This window comes from Nerophis ophidion, linkage group LG06 (assembly GCF_033978795.1).
Source record: "Nerophis ophidion isolate RoL-2023_Sa linkage group LG06, RoL_Noph_v1.0, whole genome shotgun sequence".
Classification (NCBI taxonomy): domain Eukaryota; kingdom Metazoa; phylum Chordata; class Actinopteri; order Syngnathiformes; family Syngnathidae; genus Nerophis; species Nerophis ophidion.
This window is the reverse complement of record NC_084616.1, coordinates 1,781,912-1,798,656: the sequence shown is the minus strand read 5'-3', so window position 1 is coordinate 1,798,656 and position 16,745 is coordinate 1,781,912. Positions and strand designations below refer to the sequence as shown.

At 39.0% G+C, this 16,745-nt stretch overlaps 1 protein-coding gene across 1 annotated transcript; it reads right to left on the bottom strand.

The window, feature by feature from the left end:
• Window positions 1–2,269: 2,269 nt before the first annotated feature.
• nppa (natriuretic peptide A) lies at window positions 2,270–11,455 on the bottom strand. Its single transcript, XM_061902197.1, has 3 exons — window positions 11,295–11,455; window positions 9,921–10,221; window positions 2,270–2,401 (listed from the first exon to the last, which is right to left on the bottom strand). Exons 1-3 carry the CDS (start codon window positions 11,388–11,390, stop codon window positions 2,397–2,399), a joined length of 402 nt encoding a protein of 133 aa, XP_061758181.1. The 5' UTR covers window positions 11,391–11,455; the 3' UTR covers window positions 2,270–2,396.
• Between the last annotated feature and the right edge of the window lie 5,290 nt (window positions 11,456–16,745).

Below are 16,745 nucleotides of genomic sequence, written 5' to 3'. Positions count from 1 at the left end.
TTCCCTTGCCATCAAGTACTACATCCATAACAGAATCATATTAAAAAAAGGAGAATTTTTTTTTCCACATCTGCTGTGGTAGTTTGAGTATGTTACCAGCAATTAAAAAAGCAAGATAAAGAGCAAGCGTTTTGTGTTTATTCCAGATAATTGTTAGCGACAAAATCCACAAAAACAATTCAGTTACACTTAATCGACAATTACATTTTTACCCATGTTTCTTTTAAACTCTTCTTGGTTTTAGATTACAGTAGCATGGGATTGGGATTTTTTTTTAAATGACAACACATCAACTAAACCAACTCAGGTTGTTTTGTTAAGTCTCTGATGTCATTAGCCTCATATGTCACATGAACCTGAAATCTTTAACACTCTGTGATGTCATGGTTGTCATATGTCACATAAACTTGAAATCTTAAACACTCTGTGACGTCATGGTCATCATATGTCACATGAACCTGAAATCTTAAACACTCTGTGACGTCATGGTCATCATATGTCACATAAACTTGAAATCTTAAACACTCTGGTCTTCATTTGTCACCTAAACCTGACAAGTCCTCATATGTACCATAAAAATCAGGTTCAGAAAAAAACAAAAGAGTTGCAAAAATCTCAATAGACCACTGTGTGTCTAAAATTCTGGTTCACTAACCGTCTGATTCCCAGGCCTGTAGGACCATTGGAAAGGCATGTCCCCATATGTCACGTTTTTGTCATAAGTCCTCATATGTCACCCAAACACGTATGTGTGTGTGTGTGTGTGTGTGTGTGTGTGTGTGGGTGTGTGTGTGTGTGTGTGTGTGGGTGTGTGTGTGTGTGTGTGTGTGTGTTCTGTGTGTGTGTGTGTGTGTGTGTGTACACAGATTGACTTTTGAGGGTTTTATTGTGAAGTTCAAGTTCAAGCGTACATCTGTTATGGTCGTATAATTTTGTAGTCACATTTGTATTATGTCTTAATTTTTATTCTATTTGATTTGATTCAATTGCTACGTGTTCTTCTTAATTATGATTTGTTTATTTCTTTTTTATGTTGTTAAAAGGTCACACGTTTTTGGAGGCGAAGGCAAATTCAAACTCGTGATGGCAAAACATGGAAATAAGTCATGGAATGTTGCCCAGGAAAATGCAAGCAGGACAAATATTTCAGAAGAATTATTTGATGATTCTGATCAACATCTTATACTCGTTAAACATAACATCTTATACTCGTTAAACATAACATCTTATACTCGTTAAACATAACATCTTATACTCGTTAAACATAACATCTTATACTCGTTAAACATAACATCTTACACTCGTTAAACATAACATCTTATACTCGTTAAACATAACATCTTATACTCGTTAAACATAACATCTTACACTCGTTAAACATAACATCTTATACTCGTTAAACATAACATCTTATACTCGTTAAACATAACATCTTACACTCGTTAAACATATCATCTTATACTCATCAAACATAACATCTTATACTCGTTAAACATAACATCTTATACTCGTTAAAGATAACATCTTATACTCGTTAAACATAACATCTTACACTCGTTAAACATAACATCTTACACTCGTTAAACATAACATCTTATACTCGTTAAACATAACATCTTACACTCGTTAAACATAACATCTTATACTCATTAAAGATATCATCTTATACTCGTTAAACATAACATCTTATACTCGTTAAACATAACATCTTATACTCGTTAAACATATCATCTTATACTCGTTAAACATAACATCTTATACTCGTTAAACATAACATCTTATACTCGTTAAACATAACATCTTATACTCGTTAAACATAACATCTTACACTCGTTAAACATAACATCTTACACTCGTTAAACATAACATCTTATACTCGTTAAACATAACATCTTACACTCGTTAAACATAACATCTTATACTCATTAAAGATATCATCTTATACTCGTTAAACATAACATCTTATACTCGTTAAACATAACATCTTATACTCGTTAAACATATCATCTTATACTCGTTAAACATAACATCTTATACTCGTTAAACATAACATCTTATACTCGTTAAACATAACATCTTATACTCGTTAAACATAACATCTTATACTCGTTAAACATAACATCTTATACTCGTTAAACCTAAGAAGCTCGTCTTTTGAACAAGTCTCCCTCCAAATCCCCTCCTGACGGCCTACTTCCTGTTTACGTGTGTCTCTGTGCTGTGATTGGCTGCTGTGTGGAAGTGGAAGACATGTTGCCAGACAACAACATACGGAAAATAAGTTTTTATTTGGGAGCAGGAAGCAGGAAGCAGGAAGCAGGAAGCCAGGAGCAGCAGGTGTGATCCAGATGTTTGACATCCAGCTGTGACTCGTCTTCCAGGGAAATGGAGTCAGACTAGCCTGGTGAAAGGACAGTGAGGAGAAGCCGTTACATATCAATAATAATAATAATAATAATATGACTGCCACGATGTTGTCACCTTCACTGCACTCACTCAACTTCACCTTCATTGGTGAAATGACCTCCGCAAAGTAGCAATTATCCATCAAATATTTTCATCTGCGTTGTAGCACACGCCGCTAGTGTTTCAGTCATTAGTATCGTGCTACTAATCAATCCCAAACACTACACTACTCTCTCTGTGCCTGGTCACGTTGCTGCTTTTACCAGCAGAGGAGCATGTTTGGCAGTGCACACACACAGAGTACTTACAAGCAGACACAGTGTGTAAGCATGTTTGGCAGCGCACACACACAGAGTACTTACAAGCAGACACAGAGTGTAGACAGAAAAGGGAGAATGGACGCATTTTGGCTTTAAAAGTCAATATAAAGTTGAAGTTCTAACACTGAAACACCCTCAGGAAGAACTGCTTTAACACATGCAGCTAACATCCCTCCACAGTGTTTTAGCTACTTCTAAATCACTAATCCTGGTCTCCATGGCCACAAATAAAGTAAGGTTCTTACATCCACTGTAATGATACCAAGTACAATAGTGTATTTAGTCGATACCACTATGATTACATTGATATTTTTCATCGTCGCAAAATATTTTTTTCCTTTTTAAAAAATCATATTATGTTTATAAAGTCAGTAAATATGTCCGTGGACACATGAGGACTTTGAATATGACCAATGTATGATCCTGGAACTACTTGGTATCGACACGATCCATACCTAAATTGTGGTATCATCCCAAACTAATGTCAAGTATCAAAGAAGAGAAGAATAAGTGATTATTACATTTGAACAGAAGTGTAGATAGAACATGTTAAAACAGAAAATAAGCAGATATTAACAGTAAATGAACAAGTAGATTAATAATCCATTTTTACAGTTTGTCCCTCATAATGTGTATAAAATAATAGGTGTATAAATGACACAATATGTTACTGCAGACTAATTAGGAGTCTTTGTTTGTTTACTTACTACTAAAAGACAAGTTGTCGAGTATTTTAATGAAGAACTAAATGACAAAAGTAAACATATGTTTCATGTACGTTAACATTTTTTGTTACAATAAAGCCAATAATGATATTTTTTGTGGTCCCCTTTATTTAGAAAAGTATCAAAAAGTATGGAAATACATGTTGGTACAAGTAACACAATATTGGTATCGGGACAACCTTAGCTAGAGCATAAAAAATGTGTTAATAAGTTTTTAAAAATGATGAAATATCTCCCTCAAGGTCACCCTCACACTCATGTAGTCTAATACTGTTCCACATTGGCTGATAATTACAGCGCTAATCGCTAACTATCTTACATGCTAAGTTGAATTTGATCATGTAAATATTGGTGATTTGAATTCAAACCTTCCAGGTTTGAATTCAAATATGTATATACAGTATGTTTGTACATATATATATATACATACATACACACACACATATATATATATATACATACATACATACATACATACATACATATATATATATGTATATATATATATATATATATATATATATATATATATATACATATATATATATAATCAGAGACGATACATAGATCAGCTTCCCCTAAAATGTCCAAAAATAAGTGATTCAATACATACACTTTATTGCCAAAAGTATGATGTCCAGCCGTCCACATGATGAGAACCAGGTGTCCTAATCACTTGGCCTGATGTATCAAATCCAGCACTTAGGCATTATCAGGCTTGGACTTGGTATTGGTTTGTTTTCTCGAGGTGCAAAGCGAATGGAGTGGAAATGGCGTGAAGGTAAAGACATCTTTATTTTAACACTAAAACTAAAAACAGGAACCAACAAAAATCACACACAATGGCGGTACAAAAAACTGGGCTATGACACAAAAGACTAGCACAAAGGCTATAAACTACAAACATGAAACAAAAACACTTGCACAGTGGCATGAATAACACAAAGTTACGTGGACAAAATGGACAGCATTGCAAGGCATGAAGCAGATAATCGAGGGCGTGAATGAGGTGATGTTTGCCAGACTGACTACCTGGTAACTGTGGCTTAAATAATGAACATGATAAGTGAAAACAGGTGTGAGACAAGACAGGTGAACTGATTGGTCGTCATGGTAACAAAACAAGGAGTGAAAAAAAAAGGGAACTTAGAGTCCAAAGGTCAAAAGCACCTGGTATTCCTAGGCAGTCTCCCATCCAAGTACTAACCAGATCAGACACTGTTTAGCTTTGAGAACAGATGAGATTGGTAATACGGCCTCACAGAACTCATGATCACACATGACAGAAAACTAAATCAGTTGGCATGGTAAGACAAACAAGGAAATGCAAAACAGAACTAAAATGTCCAAAAAACTAAACATAGCATGACCCAAACAAAACATGAACCATAGGCGTGACAGGCATGGGCCGCTCTCAGTGATTTCCAGCATGGAACTGTCACAGGATGCCACCTGTGCAACAAATCCAGTCCTGAAATGTCCTGGCTCCTAAATATTCCAAAGTCAACTTTATTGTAAGAGAAGTGAAGCGTTTGGGAACAACAGCAAGTCAGCCAGCAAGTGGTAGGCCAGGTAAAGTGCCAGAGAGGTCAGCATAGTGCAAAGACTTTCTGCACAGTCACTTGCTACACAGCTCCACACTTCATGTCACCTTCCAATTAGCCCACCTACAGGACGCAGAGAGCTTCATGGAATGGGTTTCATGGCCGGGCAGCTGCATCTAAGCCATACATCACCAAGTCCAATGCAAAGCGTGAGATGCAGTGGTGTAAAGGACATCACCACCAGACTCTAGAGCAGTGGAGACGCCTTCTCTGGACTGATGAATCACACTTTTCTATCTGGCAATCTGATGGACCAGTCTGGGTTTGGAGGTTGCCAGGAGAACGCTACATTTTGGACTGCACTGTGCCGAGTGTGACATTTGGTGGAGGAGGAATTATGGTGTGGGGTTGTTTGTCAGGAGTTGGGCTTGGCCCCTTAGTTCCAGTGAAAGGAACTTTGAATGCTCCTTTTGAACCATTCCATGCTCCCAACCTTGTGGGAACAGTTTGGAGCGGGCCCCTTCCTCTTCCAACATGACTGTGCAGCAGTGCACAAAGCGAGGTCCATAAAGACATGGATGACAGAGTCTGGTTTGGATGAACTTGACTGGCCTGCACAGAGTCCTGACCTGAACCCGATAGAACAGCTTTGGGATGAATTAGAACGGAAACTGAGAGCCAGACCTTCTCCACCAACATCAGTGTGTGACCTCACTAATGTGTTTCCCATAAAGACACTCTGCAACCTTGTGGACAGCCTTCCCAGAAGAGTAGAAGCTGTAATCGCTGCAAAAGGTCATATTGAAGCCTATGGGTTAGGAAGGGGATGACACTTCAACTTCATACGTGAGTCGAGGCAGGTGGACAAATACTTTAGGCAACTTAGTGTAGTGTTGTGTGTGTGTGTTGACAAAATATGTGCTACAAGGCGCTCTTTGCTGCAGAATCAGCTTGTTCTGACTGGCAACCACGCGGCTTTCCTGTCTCTCTGTCCAGCAACTTGATGCTGTCCACAGACTTGAGTGACAAGCAAACACTGCTGTGAAACCACAGCAGTCATTGGATTAAAGAGAATACAACAAATCCTTTTCAACTTATATTCAATTGAATAGACTGCAAAGACAAGATATTTCATCTTCACACTGAGAAAATAGATTTTAGAGTACAACTTCCAATGTGATGGCAGCAACACATGACAAAAAAGGCATTTTTACCAGTGTGTTACATGGCCTTTCCTTTGAACAACACTCAGTGCAGGTTTGGGAACTGAGGAGACACATTTTTGAAGTGGAATTCTTTCCCATTCTTGCTTGATGTACAGCTTAAGTTGTTCAACAGTCTCCCTTCACACATTTTCAATGTCTGGACTACAGGCAGGCCAGTCTAGTACCCGCACTCTTTTACTATGGCTTGGCATTGTCTTGCTGAAATAAGCAGGGGCGTCCATGATAACAACATATGTTGCTCCAAAAGCTGTATGTACCTTTCAGCATTAATGGTGCCTTCACAGATGTGTAAGTTAGCCATGCCTTGGCCACTAATACACCCCCATACCATCACACATGCTGACTACAACACTTTCACCCTACAACAATCACTAATACACCCCCATACCATCACACATGCTGACTACAACACTTTCACCCTACAACAATCACTAATACACCCCCATACCATCACACATGCTGACTACAACACTTTCACCCTACAACAATCACTAATACACCCCCATACCATCACACATGCTGACTACCACACTTTCACCCTACAACAATCACTAATACACCCCCATACCATCACACATGCTGACTACAACACTTTCACCCTACAACAATCACTAATACACCCCCATACCATCACACATGCTGACTACAACACTTTCACCCTACAACAATCACTAATACACCCCCATACCATCACACATGCTGACTACAACACTTTCACCCTACAACAATCACTAATACACCCCCATACCATCACACATGCTGACTACCACACTTTCACCCTACAACAATCACTAATACACCCCCATACCATCACACATGCTGACTACAACACTTTCACCCTACAACAATCACTAATACACCCCCATACCATCACACATGCTGACTACAACACTTTCACCCTACAACAATCACTAATACACCCCCATACCATCACACATGCTGACTACAACACTTTCACCCTACAACAATCACTAATACACCCCCATACCATCACACATGCTGACTACAACACTTTCACCCTACAACAATCACTAATACACCCCCATACCATCACACATGCTGACTACAACACTTTCACCCTACAACAATCACTAATACACCCCCATACCATCACACATGCTGACTACAACACTTTCACCCTACAACAGTCCCCATGTTTTTTTTCTTCTTTGCTTCACCATTTCTAAAAACAATTTGACCACAGAACACTTTTCCACTTTGCATCAGTCCATCTTTGATGAGCTCGGGCTCAGCAAAGCATTTCTGGGTGTTGTTGATAAATTACTTTGGCTTTACATAGTAGAGTTTTAACTTGCACTTACAGATGTAGCGACCAACTTTAGTTACTGACAGTGGTTTTATGAAGTTTTCCTGAGCCCATGTGGTGATATCCTTTATACACTGATGTGGCTTTTTGATGCAGTAGCACCTGAGGCATGGAAGCTGCGTAATATCATGGCTTACATGCAGTGATTTCTCCACATTCTCTGAACCTTTTGATGATATTACGACGCGTGGATGGTGAAATCCCTAAATTCCTTGCAATAGCTGCTTGAGAAATGTTGTTTTTAAACAATTTGCTCAGACATTTGTTGACAAAGTGGTGACCCTCGCCCCGTCCTTATTGGTGAATGAGTGAGCATTTCATGGAAGCTGCTTTTATAGCCAATCATGGCACCCACCTGTTCCCAATTAGCCTGTTCACCTGTGGGATGTTCCAAATAAGTCTTTGATGGGCATTCCTCAACTTTCTCACTCTTTTTTGCTATTTGTGCCAGCTTTTTTGAAGCATGTTGCAGGCATCTAGTTCCAAATGTGCTAATATTTGCAAAAAATAGCAAAGTTTGTCAGTGTGAAGATGAAACATCTTGTCTTTGTTGTCTATTCAGTTGAGTGTGAGTGAGTGTGTAACATCCAGTGGTTGTGTTTACAGTTAATAAATGTAACATCCAGTGCTTGTGTTTACAGTTAATAAATGTAACATCCAGTGCTTGTGTTTATAGTTAATAAATGTAACATCCAGTGGTTGTGTTTACAGTTAATAAATGTAACATCCAGTGGTTGTGTTTACAGTTAATAAATGTAACATACAGTGCTTGTGTTTACAGTTAATAAATGTAACATCCAGTGGTTGTGTTTACAGTTAAAAAATGTAACATCCAGTGGTTGTGTTTACAGTTAATAAATGTAACATCCAGTGCTTGTGTTTACAGTTAATAAATGTAACATCCAGTGCTTGTGTTTACAGTTAATAAATGTAACATACAGTAGTTGTGTTTACAGTTAATAAATGTAACATCCAGTGCTTGTGTTTACAGTTAATAAATGTAACATCCAGTGCTTGTGTTTACAGTTAATAAATGTAACATCCAGTGCTTGTGTTTACAGTTAATAAATGTAACATACAGTAGTTGTGTTTACAGTTAATAAATGTAACATCCAGTGGTTGTGTTTACAGTTAATAAATGTAACATCCAGTGCTTGTGTTTACAGTTAATAAATGTAACATCCAGTGGTTGTGTTTACAGTTAATAAATGTAACATCCAGTGCTTGTGTTTACAGTTAATAAATGTAACATCCAGTGGTTGTGTTTACAGTTAATAAATGTAACATCCAGTGCTTGTGTTTACAGTTAATAAATGTAACATCCAGTGGTTGTGTTTACAGTTAATAAATGTAACATCCAGTGGTTGTGTTTACAGTTAATAAATGTAACATCCAGTGGTTGTGTTTACAGTTAATAAATGTAACATACAGTAGTTGTGTTTACAGTTAAAAAATGTAACATCCGGTGGTTGTGTTTACAGTTAATAAATGTAACATCCAGTGCTTGTGTTTACAGTTAATAAATGTAACATACAGTAGTTGTGTTTACAGTTAATAAATGTAACATACAGTAGTTGTGTTTACAGTTAAAAAATGTAACATCCAGTGCTTGTGTTTACAGTTAATAAATGTAACATCCAGTGGTTGTGTTTACAGTTAATAAATGTAACATCCAGTGCTTGTGTTTACAGTTAATAAATGTAACATACAGTAGTTGTGTTTACAGTTAATAAATGTAACATCCAGTGCTTGTGTTTACAGTTAAAAAATGCAACATCCAGTGCTTGTGTTTACAGTTAATAAATGTAACATACAGTAGTTGTGTTTACAGTTAAAAAATGCAACATCCAGTGGTTGTGTTTACAGTTAATAAATGTAACATACAGTAGTTGTGTTTACAGTTAATGAATGTAACATCCAGTGGTTGTGTTTACAGTTAATAAATGTAACATCCAGTGCTTGTGTTTACAGTTAATAAATGTAACATCCAGTGCTTGTGTTTACAGTTAATAAATATAACATACAGTAGTTGTGTTTACAGTTAAAAAATGCAACATCCAGTGGTTGTGTTTACAGTTAATAAATGTAACATCCAGTGGTTGTGTTTACAGTTAATAAATGTAACATCCAGTGGTTGTGTTTACAGTTAATAAATGTAACATCCAGTGCTTGTGTTTACAGTTAATAAATATAACATACAGTAGTTGTGTTTACAGTTAAAAAATGCAACATCCAGTGGTTGTGTTTACAGTTAATAAATGTAACATCCAGTGGTTGTGTTTACAGTTAATAAATGCCACCACTGGAAATTGTGGTGAGTGAGTTTCCAGTCTTGAATGTAAAATGAATGTTTGTTGTGTGTAAGTGTTGACCTTTGGCGTTGTTGCAGCCCAGACCGCTGGCGTTGCCGATGCGGTCCATCCTGGCGCCGAAGCAGCCTGACGTGCGCTTCCTGGCGCTCAGCAGGAGGTCCATCAGGCGGCTCCTCTGACTCATGGCCCGGCTCTGGGCTTCAGAGAGCGGCGAGGCTCGCTCCGGCGTCACGGGGTCCCGGTCTCGGTCCTGCTGCTGCGTGTCCCACACCGCTTCCCGGTTGGCTGCACCGTAGTCTGATTCAGAGTCTTCTTCCTGGGCCACCTGGGACATGCTCTCCTCGAGGCGCTCCAACAACGACTGCAGGCATTACATCCACTCCATGATAAATGCATACATACATATATATATACATATATATATACTCTACAGGGATGTATACAATACATATATACATACAATACATATACAGTATACATACATACATATATATGTATATGCTACTGGGATGTATACAATACATATATACATACATATATAGATACATATATATATATATATATATATATATATATATATATACATACATTACTGTGATGCATAATATACATATATACATACATATACTGTATACATACAGTTTATATATACATGCATATATACATACATATATACTCACTGGGATGTATACAATACAAATATAGATACATATATACACAGATATAAATACATATATAGATACATATATATGTATCTAATACATATATAAATACAGTCACACATGCATGTATACATACATATATATATATATACATGTATAGATACATACATGCAAACATATATACATACATACATAGATAGATACATACATATATACATACGTATATACATAGATATATAAATACATACATACAAAAATATATACATACATATATACATACAAATATAGATAAATATATAGATACATATGCATAAATATATCTATACATTTATACATGCATATATACATACATATATACATACAAATATAGATACATATATAGATACATGTATAGATGCATATATATGTACATATATGTATACATATATACATTCATATATAAGTACATATATATATATAAATATATATATATATACATTCATATATACAGATATATATATACATTCATATATAAGTACATATAAACACACATATATATATACATATATATATATATTCATATATAAGTACATATAAACACACATATATGTATATATATATATATATATATATATATACATTCATATATACAATAAGTACATATAAACACACATACAGTATATATATATATATAAAAGTACATATAAACACACACATATATATATATATATAAAAGTACATATAAACACATATATATATATATATATATATACTGTATTGCGACGGGCCTTACCTTGATCTGAGCCAGGTCATCATCGGGAGAAGTCCGTCCCAAAAGGTGGGAGTAGGCCAACAGGGGCAGCAGTCCCCACAGGACCAGAAGTCTCATGGTACCCTTCAAGTGCAAAGTCCCGGCGTGGCGTGGGAAGCGTCCTTTATACGCTCATCCTGCCGCGTATCTCCTCCAGAGCATTCCAACACTTCTGCAGGATAAGACCACATGTAGCCTTCAAGTGGCCAGTCGTATCATCGTCACCTTTGCGGGGTAAACAGCGGCGTGACCTCGGCAGCCATCTCAAAGCCGTGAGCTCAGAGCCGGGGTTTGGGCCCAAGAATGTCCCCGGCATGCGGGCGGCCAAATACCATAGTAGGTTAAAACCATTGACTACTAGATGGGCAGACAGACTTCCTCTTCCTGTTTCATCTCCTCCTCCTCCTCCTCACACATCCCTGCAACCTCTAGTCTTCTTAGCATTATTATCATCATTAGTCATGTCTATTGTTGTTGTTACTATTGTTATTTACAGCTCTTTACATCCCTGCAACCTCTAGTCTTCTTAGCATTATTATCATCATTAGTCATGTCTATTGTTGTTGTTACTATTGTTATTTACAGCTCTTTACATCCCTGCAACCTCTAGTCTTCTTAGCATTATTATCATCATTAGTCATGTCTATTGTTGTTGTTACTATTGTTATTTACAGCTCTTTACATCCCTGCAACCTCTAGTCTTCTTAGCATTATTATCATCATTAGTCATGTCTATTGTTGTTGTTACTATTGTTATTTACAGCTCTTTACATCCCTGCAACTTCTAGTCTTCTTAGCATTATTATCATCATTAGTCATGTCTATTGTTGTTGTTACTATTGTTATTTACAGCTCTTTCTTTTCACATTCTAAAAATACTACTACAGTGGAACATCGATGCTTCTAAGACAGCAATTGAAAAGGTTAAAAAGCATTAAATGAGCTAAAATGTTAGCATGCTAATGTTAGCACAGGAGAACAGCTAGCATACATCTAAGATGGCGCCAAGGAGCGTAATCAAGGATTATTATGTGAAGGTTTTTTAAATGCATTAAAACAAGTCCAGTTTGAAGAGAGTCAATGGGAGGTGTTCTGATCCGCTGCCCAGATCATATTATGTTTGGATTTTTTAGTCTTTTTGTATCATGTACTGTTAGTTTTGGACTTCTTTAGTTCCTGGTTGCACTTCCTTGTTTGTTTTGTCACCATAGTTACGTATGATTTCCACCTGCCTCGGTTCTTTGGGACACACCTGTGTCCAATCAAGAGACATTATTTAAGCCTGCCTTCTCCTTGGGTTACTTGTTTGCGGTAAGCTACAGTGGCGTTTATGTTTCTTGTTCCAGTCTCTGTGCTAAGTGTTAGCCTTAGCTTCCCGTGCGTTCGGCACGTTGTTTTTTGTTTGTTTCCGTCTGTTTAGTACTGTGTTTTATTTATTAAATCATCCTACCTTTACGTTTTCGTCCGGAGTGTCCTTTGCATCCCTGGGGAGAAAAAAACACAGGTCATCATGCGTCCCAAGCGTGACAGGAGCTCCTCTATTCTGAGCGTTAATCCCTCTAAAAAAAAGCACCAAAAATACTTTGTTTATGTTCATAACTTGACTATTAAGCAAACATTAGCCATATTGTTGGGTACAAGCGCTAATGCGGACAAACGGCGTGATGAGAGCAAGCTAGCAGCTTGCTCCTTGGAACTTTTGTAGAACTATTGTAGATCGTAAATCATGCCTCCCACCTGGATAGTAGAAGGACCAGGGCGTGTTCCTGACAAGTTGGTACACTTTGACAGCCAATTTAGACCCAGAAATGGCGAGAACGACGTGAAAAGAGCTTGGTTCCACTCCCCTTTTCTTTGCCAGGATTATGAGTTATTCTTCATCTAAATAAGAATATAATAAGATTATATCAATCAGCATCCTAATGACAGCAGACATTGTGCAGTAAGTGATGTTTTATTACGTTTGTTGGCTTTCATAATGTCTCCAGTGAACAATAATCAGTCATGTTGTTGATATATATATTTTTAAATTAATGCTTAAAGGCCTACTGAAAGCCACTACTAGCCACCACGCAGTCTGATAGTTTATATATCAATGATGAAATATTAATTTTGCAACACATGCCAATACGGCCGCTTTAGTTTACTAAATTGCAATTTTAATTTTTGCGCAGAAGTATCCTGCTAAAACGTCGCGGAATGATGACGCGTGCTCCTGATGTCACGCATTGTAGAGGACATTTTGTTCCAGCACCGTTCCCAGCTATAAGTCGTCTGTTTTCATCACATAATTCCACAGTGTTCTGGACTCTGTGTTGCTGAATCTTTTGCAATTTGTTCAATGAATAATGGAGACGTCAAAGAAGAAGGCTGTAGGTGGGAAGCGGTGTATTGCGGCTGCCTTTAGCAACACAAACACAGCCGGTGTTTCATTGTTTACATTCCTGAAAGATGACGGTGAAGCTTTACTATGGAACAGAGCGGTCAAGCGAACACGGTTGGATTGGACCACACACACAAAGTACAGTGTATTATGCAGCGATCATTTTGAAAGATCGTGTTTCGAAGAGGGTCCCTTGCGAAGGGCAGAGATGGGCATCGCCAGCATCCGTCGACTGGTGCTGAAGAAAGGTGCGGGGCCGACCTTCAGGTTGTACAGGTACCACCATATAATCTCACTAAAACACTAGTAACACAATAAGCAGATAAGGGATTTTCCAGAATTATCTTAGTAAATGTGTCTAATAACATCTGAATTGCTCCCACTGTATAGTCTTTTTATTTCTTTATTTTTTTTCTAGTCCTTCACTCTCACTTTCCTCATCCATGAATCTTTCATCCTCGCTCAAATTAATGGGGATATCGTCGCTTTCTCGGTCGGAATCGCTCTCGCTGCTGGTGGCCATGATTGTAAACAATGTTCAGATGTGAGGAGCTCCACAACCCGTGACATCACGCGCACATCGTCTGCTACTTCCGGTACAGGCAAGGCTTTTTTATTAGCGACTAAAAGTTGCCAACTTTATCGTGGATGTTCTCTACTAAATCCTTTCAGCAAAAATGTGGCAATATGGTGAAATGATGAAGTATGACACATAGAATGGAGCTGCTATCCCCCTTTAAATAAGAACATCTCATTTCAGTTGGCCTTTAAAATGATCAAATTACATACATTTGACATGTTATTATGAATGTTTGTAGATACTACATATATACCAAAATTCTCAGGAAACCTCAAGGATCTCAATCATAAAAGATCATTTATACTTTTTTTTAGTTTGTTTATTACTTTCAATACTTAAATCTTTAGATCAACTTGGGATCTATAAGTTTGTGATGTTTGTTTTTTGCTCTTTTTTGTTATAGAACGCCTTGTTTTTTTCTGGCAAACACACAAAATATGCAATATGTTCTCCCTAAAATGATTTGAAAGTGTAATATTTGATATGAAGTCATTGGAGCCTTGAATAGGTCAATAATTAACAACAACATTGATTTGGATTCATAATTATTTTTCGGAACAATGTCTGATTTGTCTTGTTGGAGTCGACATTGAAGCTTTTTCTTCGTTACATCTCACCTGTTTGCTATTTTATGTCACTTTTTTGTGTTTCTTTTTGTTAAAGTATTTTGACAACGTTAATCTGCGGGCTGCAAACGGCCCTTGAGACACCTGTGGGGTGACATAATGGCCCTTGAGACACCTGTGAGGTGACATAATGGCCCTTGAGACACCTGTGGTGTGACATAATGGCCCTTAAGACACCTGTGGGGTGACATAATGGCCCTTGAGACACCTGTGAGGTGACATAATGACCCTTGAGACACCTGTGGGGTGACATAATGGCCCTTAAGACACCTGTGGGGTGACATAATGGCCCTTGAGACACCTGTGGGGTGACATAATGGCCCTTGAGACACCTGTGGGGTGACGTAATGGCCCTTGAGACACCTGTGGGGTGACATAATGGCCCTTGAGACACCTGTGGGGTGACATAATGGCCCTTAAGACACCTGTGGGGTGACATAATGGCCCTTGAGACACCTGTGGGGTGACATAATGGCCCTTAAGACACCTGTGGGGTGACATAATGACCCTTGAGACACCTGTGGTGTGACATAATGACCCTTAAGACACCTGTGGGGTGACATAATGGCCCTTGAGACACCTGTGGGGTGACATAATGGCCCTTGAGACACCTGTGGGGTGACATAATGGCCCTTAAGACACCTGTGGGGTGACATAATGGCCCTTGAGACACCTGTGGGGTGACATAATGGCCCTTGAGACACCTGTGGGGTGACATAAAGGCCCTTGAGACACCTGTGGTGTGACATAATGGCCCTTAAGACACTTGTGGGGTGACATAATGGCCCTTGAGACACCTGTGGGGTGACATAATGGCCCTTGAGACACCTGTGGGGTGACATAATGGCCCTTGAGACACCTGTGGGGTGACATAATGGCCCTTGAGACACCTGTGGGGTGACATAATGGCCCTTGAGACACCTGTGGGGTGACATAATGGCCCTTGAGACACCTGTGGGGTGACATAATGGCCCTTGAGACACCTGTGGGGTGACATAATGGCCCTTGAGACACCTGTGGGGTGACATAATGGCCCTTGAGACACCTGTGGGGTGACATAATGGCCCTTGAGACACCTGTGGGGTGACATAATGGCCCTTGAGACACCTGTGGGGTGACATAATGGCCCTTGAGACACCTGTGGGGTGACATAAAGGCCCTTGAGACACCTGTGGGGTGACATAATGGCCCTTGAGACACCTGTGGGGTGACATAATGGCCCCTGAGACACCTGTGGGGTGACATAATGGCCCTTGAGACACCTGTGAGGTGACATAATGGCCCTTGAGACACCTGTGGGGTGACATAATGGCCCTTGAGACACCTGTGGGGTGACATAAAGGCCCTTGGGACACCTGTGGGGTGACATAATGGCCCTTGAGACACCTGTGGGGTGACATAATGGCCCTTGAGACACCTGTGGGGTGACATAAAGGCCCTTGAGACACCTGTGGGGTGACATAAAGGCCCTTGAGACACCTGTGGAGTGACATAATGACCCTTGAGACACCTGTGGGGTGACATAATGGCCCCTGAGACACCTGTGGGGTGACATAATGGCCCTTGAGACACCTGTGGGGTGACATAATGGCCCTTGAGACACCTGTGGGGTGACATAATGGCCCTTGAGACACCTGTGGGGTGACATAATGGCCCCTGAGACACCTGTGGGGTGACATAATGGCCCTTGAGACACCTGTGGGGTGACATAATGGCCCTTGAGACACCTGTGGGGTGACATAAAGGCCCTTGAGACACCTGTGGGGTGACATAATGGCCCTTGAGACACCTGTGAGGTGACATAATGGCCCTTGAGACACCTGTGGGGTGACATAAAGGCCCTT

What these genes read in the sequence shown, in the direction of transcription:
- nppa (XM_061902197.1), bottom strand. Translation starts at nt 11,390, where the DNA reads ATGAGACTTCTGGTCCTGTGGGGACTGCTGCCCCTGTTGGCCTACTCC. An exon ending in ATGACCTGGCTCAGATCAAG is followed by an intron (nt 10,222 to 11,294) that starts GTAAGGCCCGTC and finishes TAATGCCTGCAG; the next exon opens with TCGTTGTTGGAGCGCCTCGA.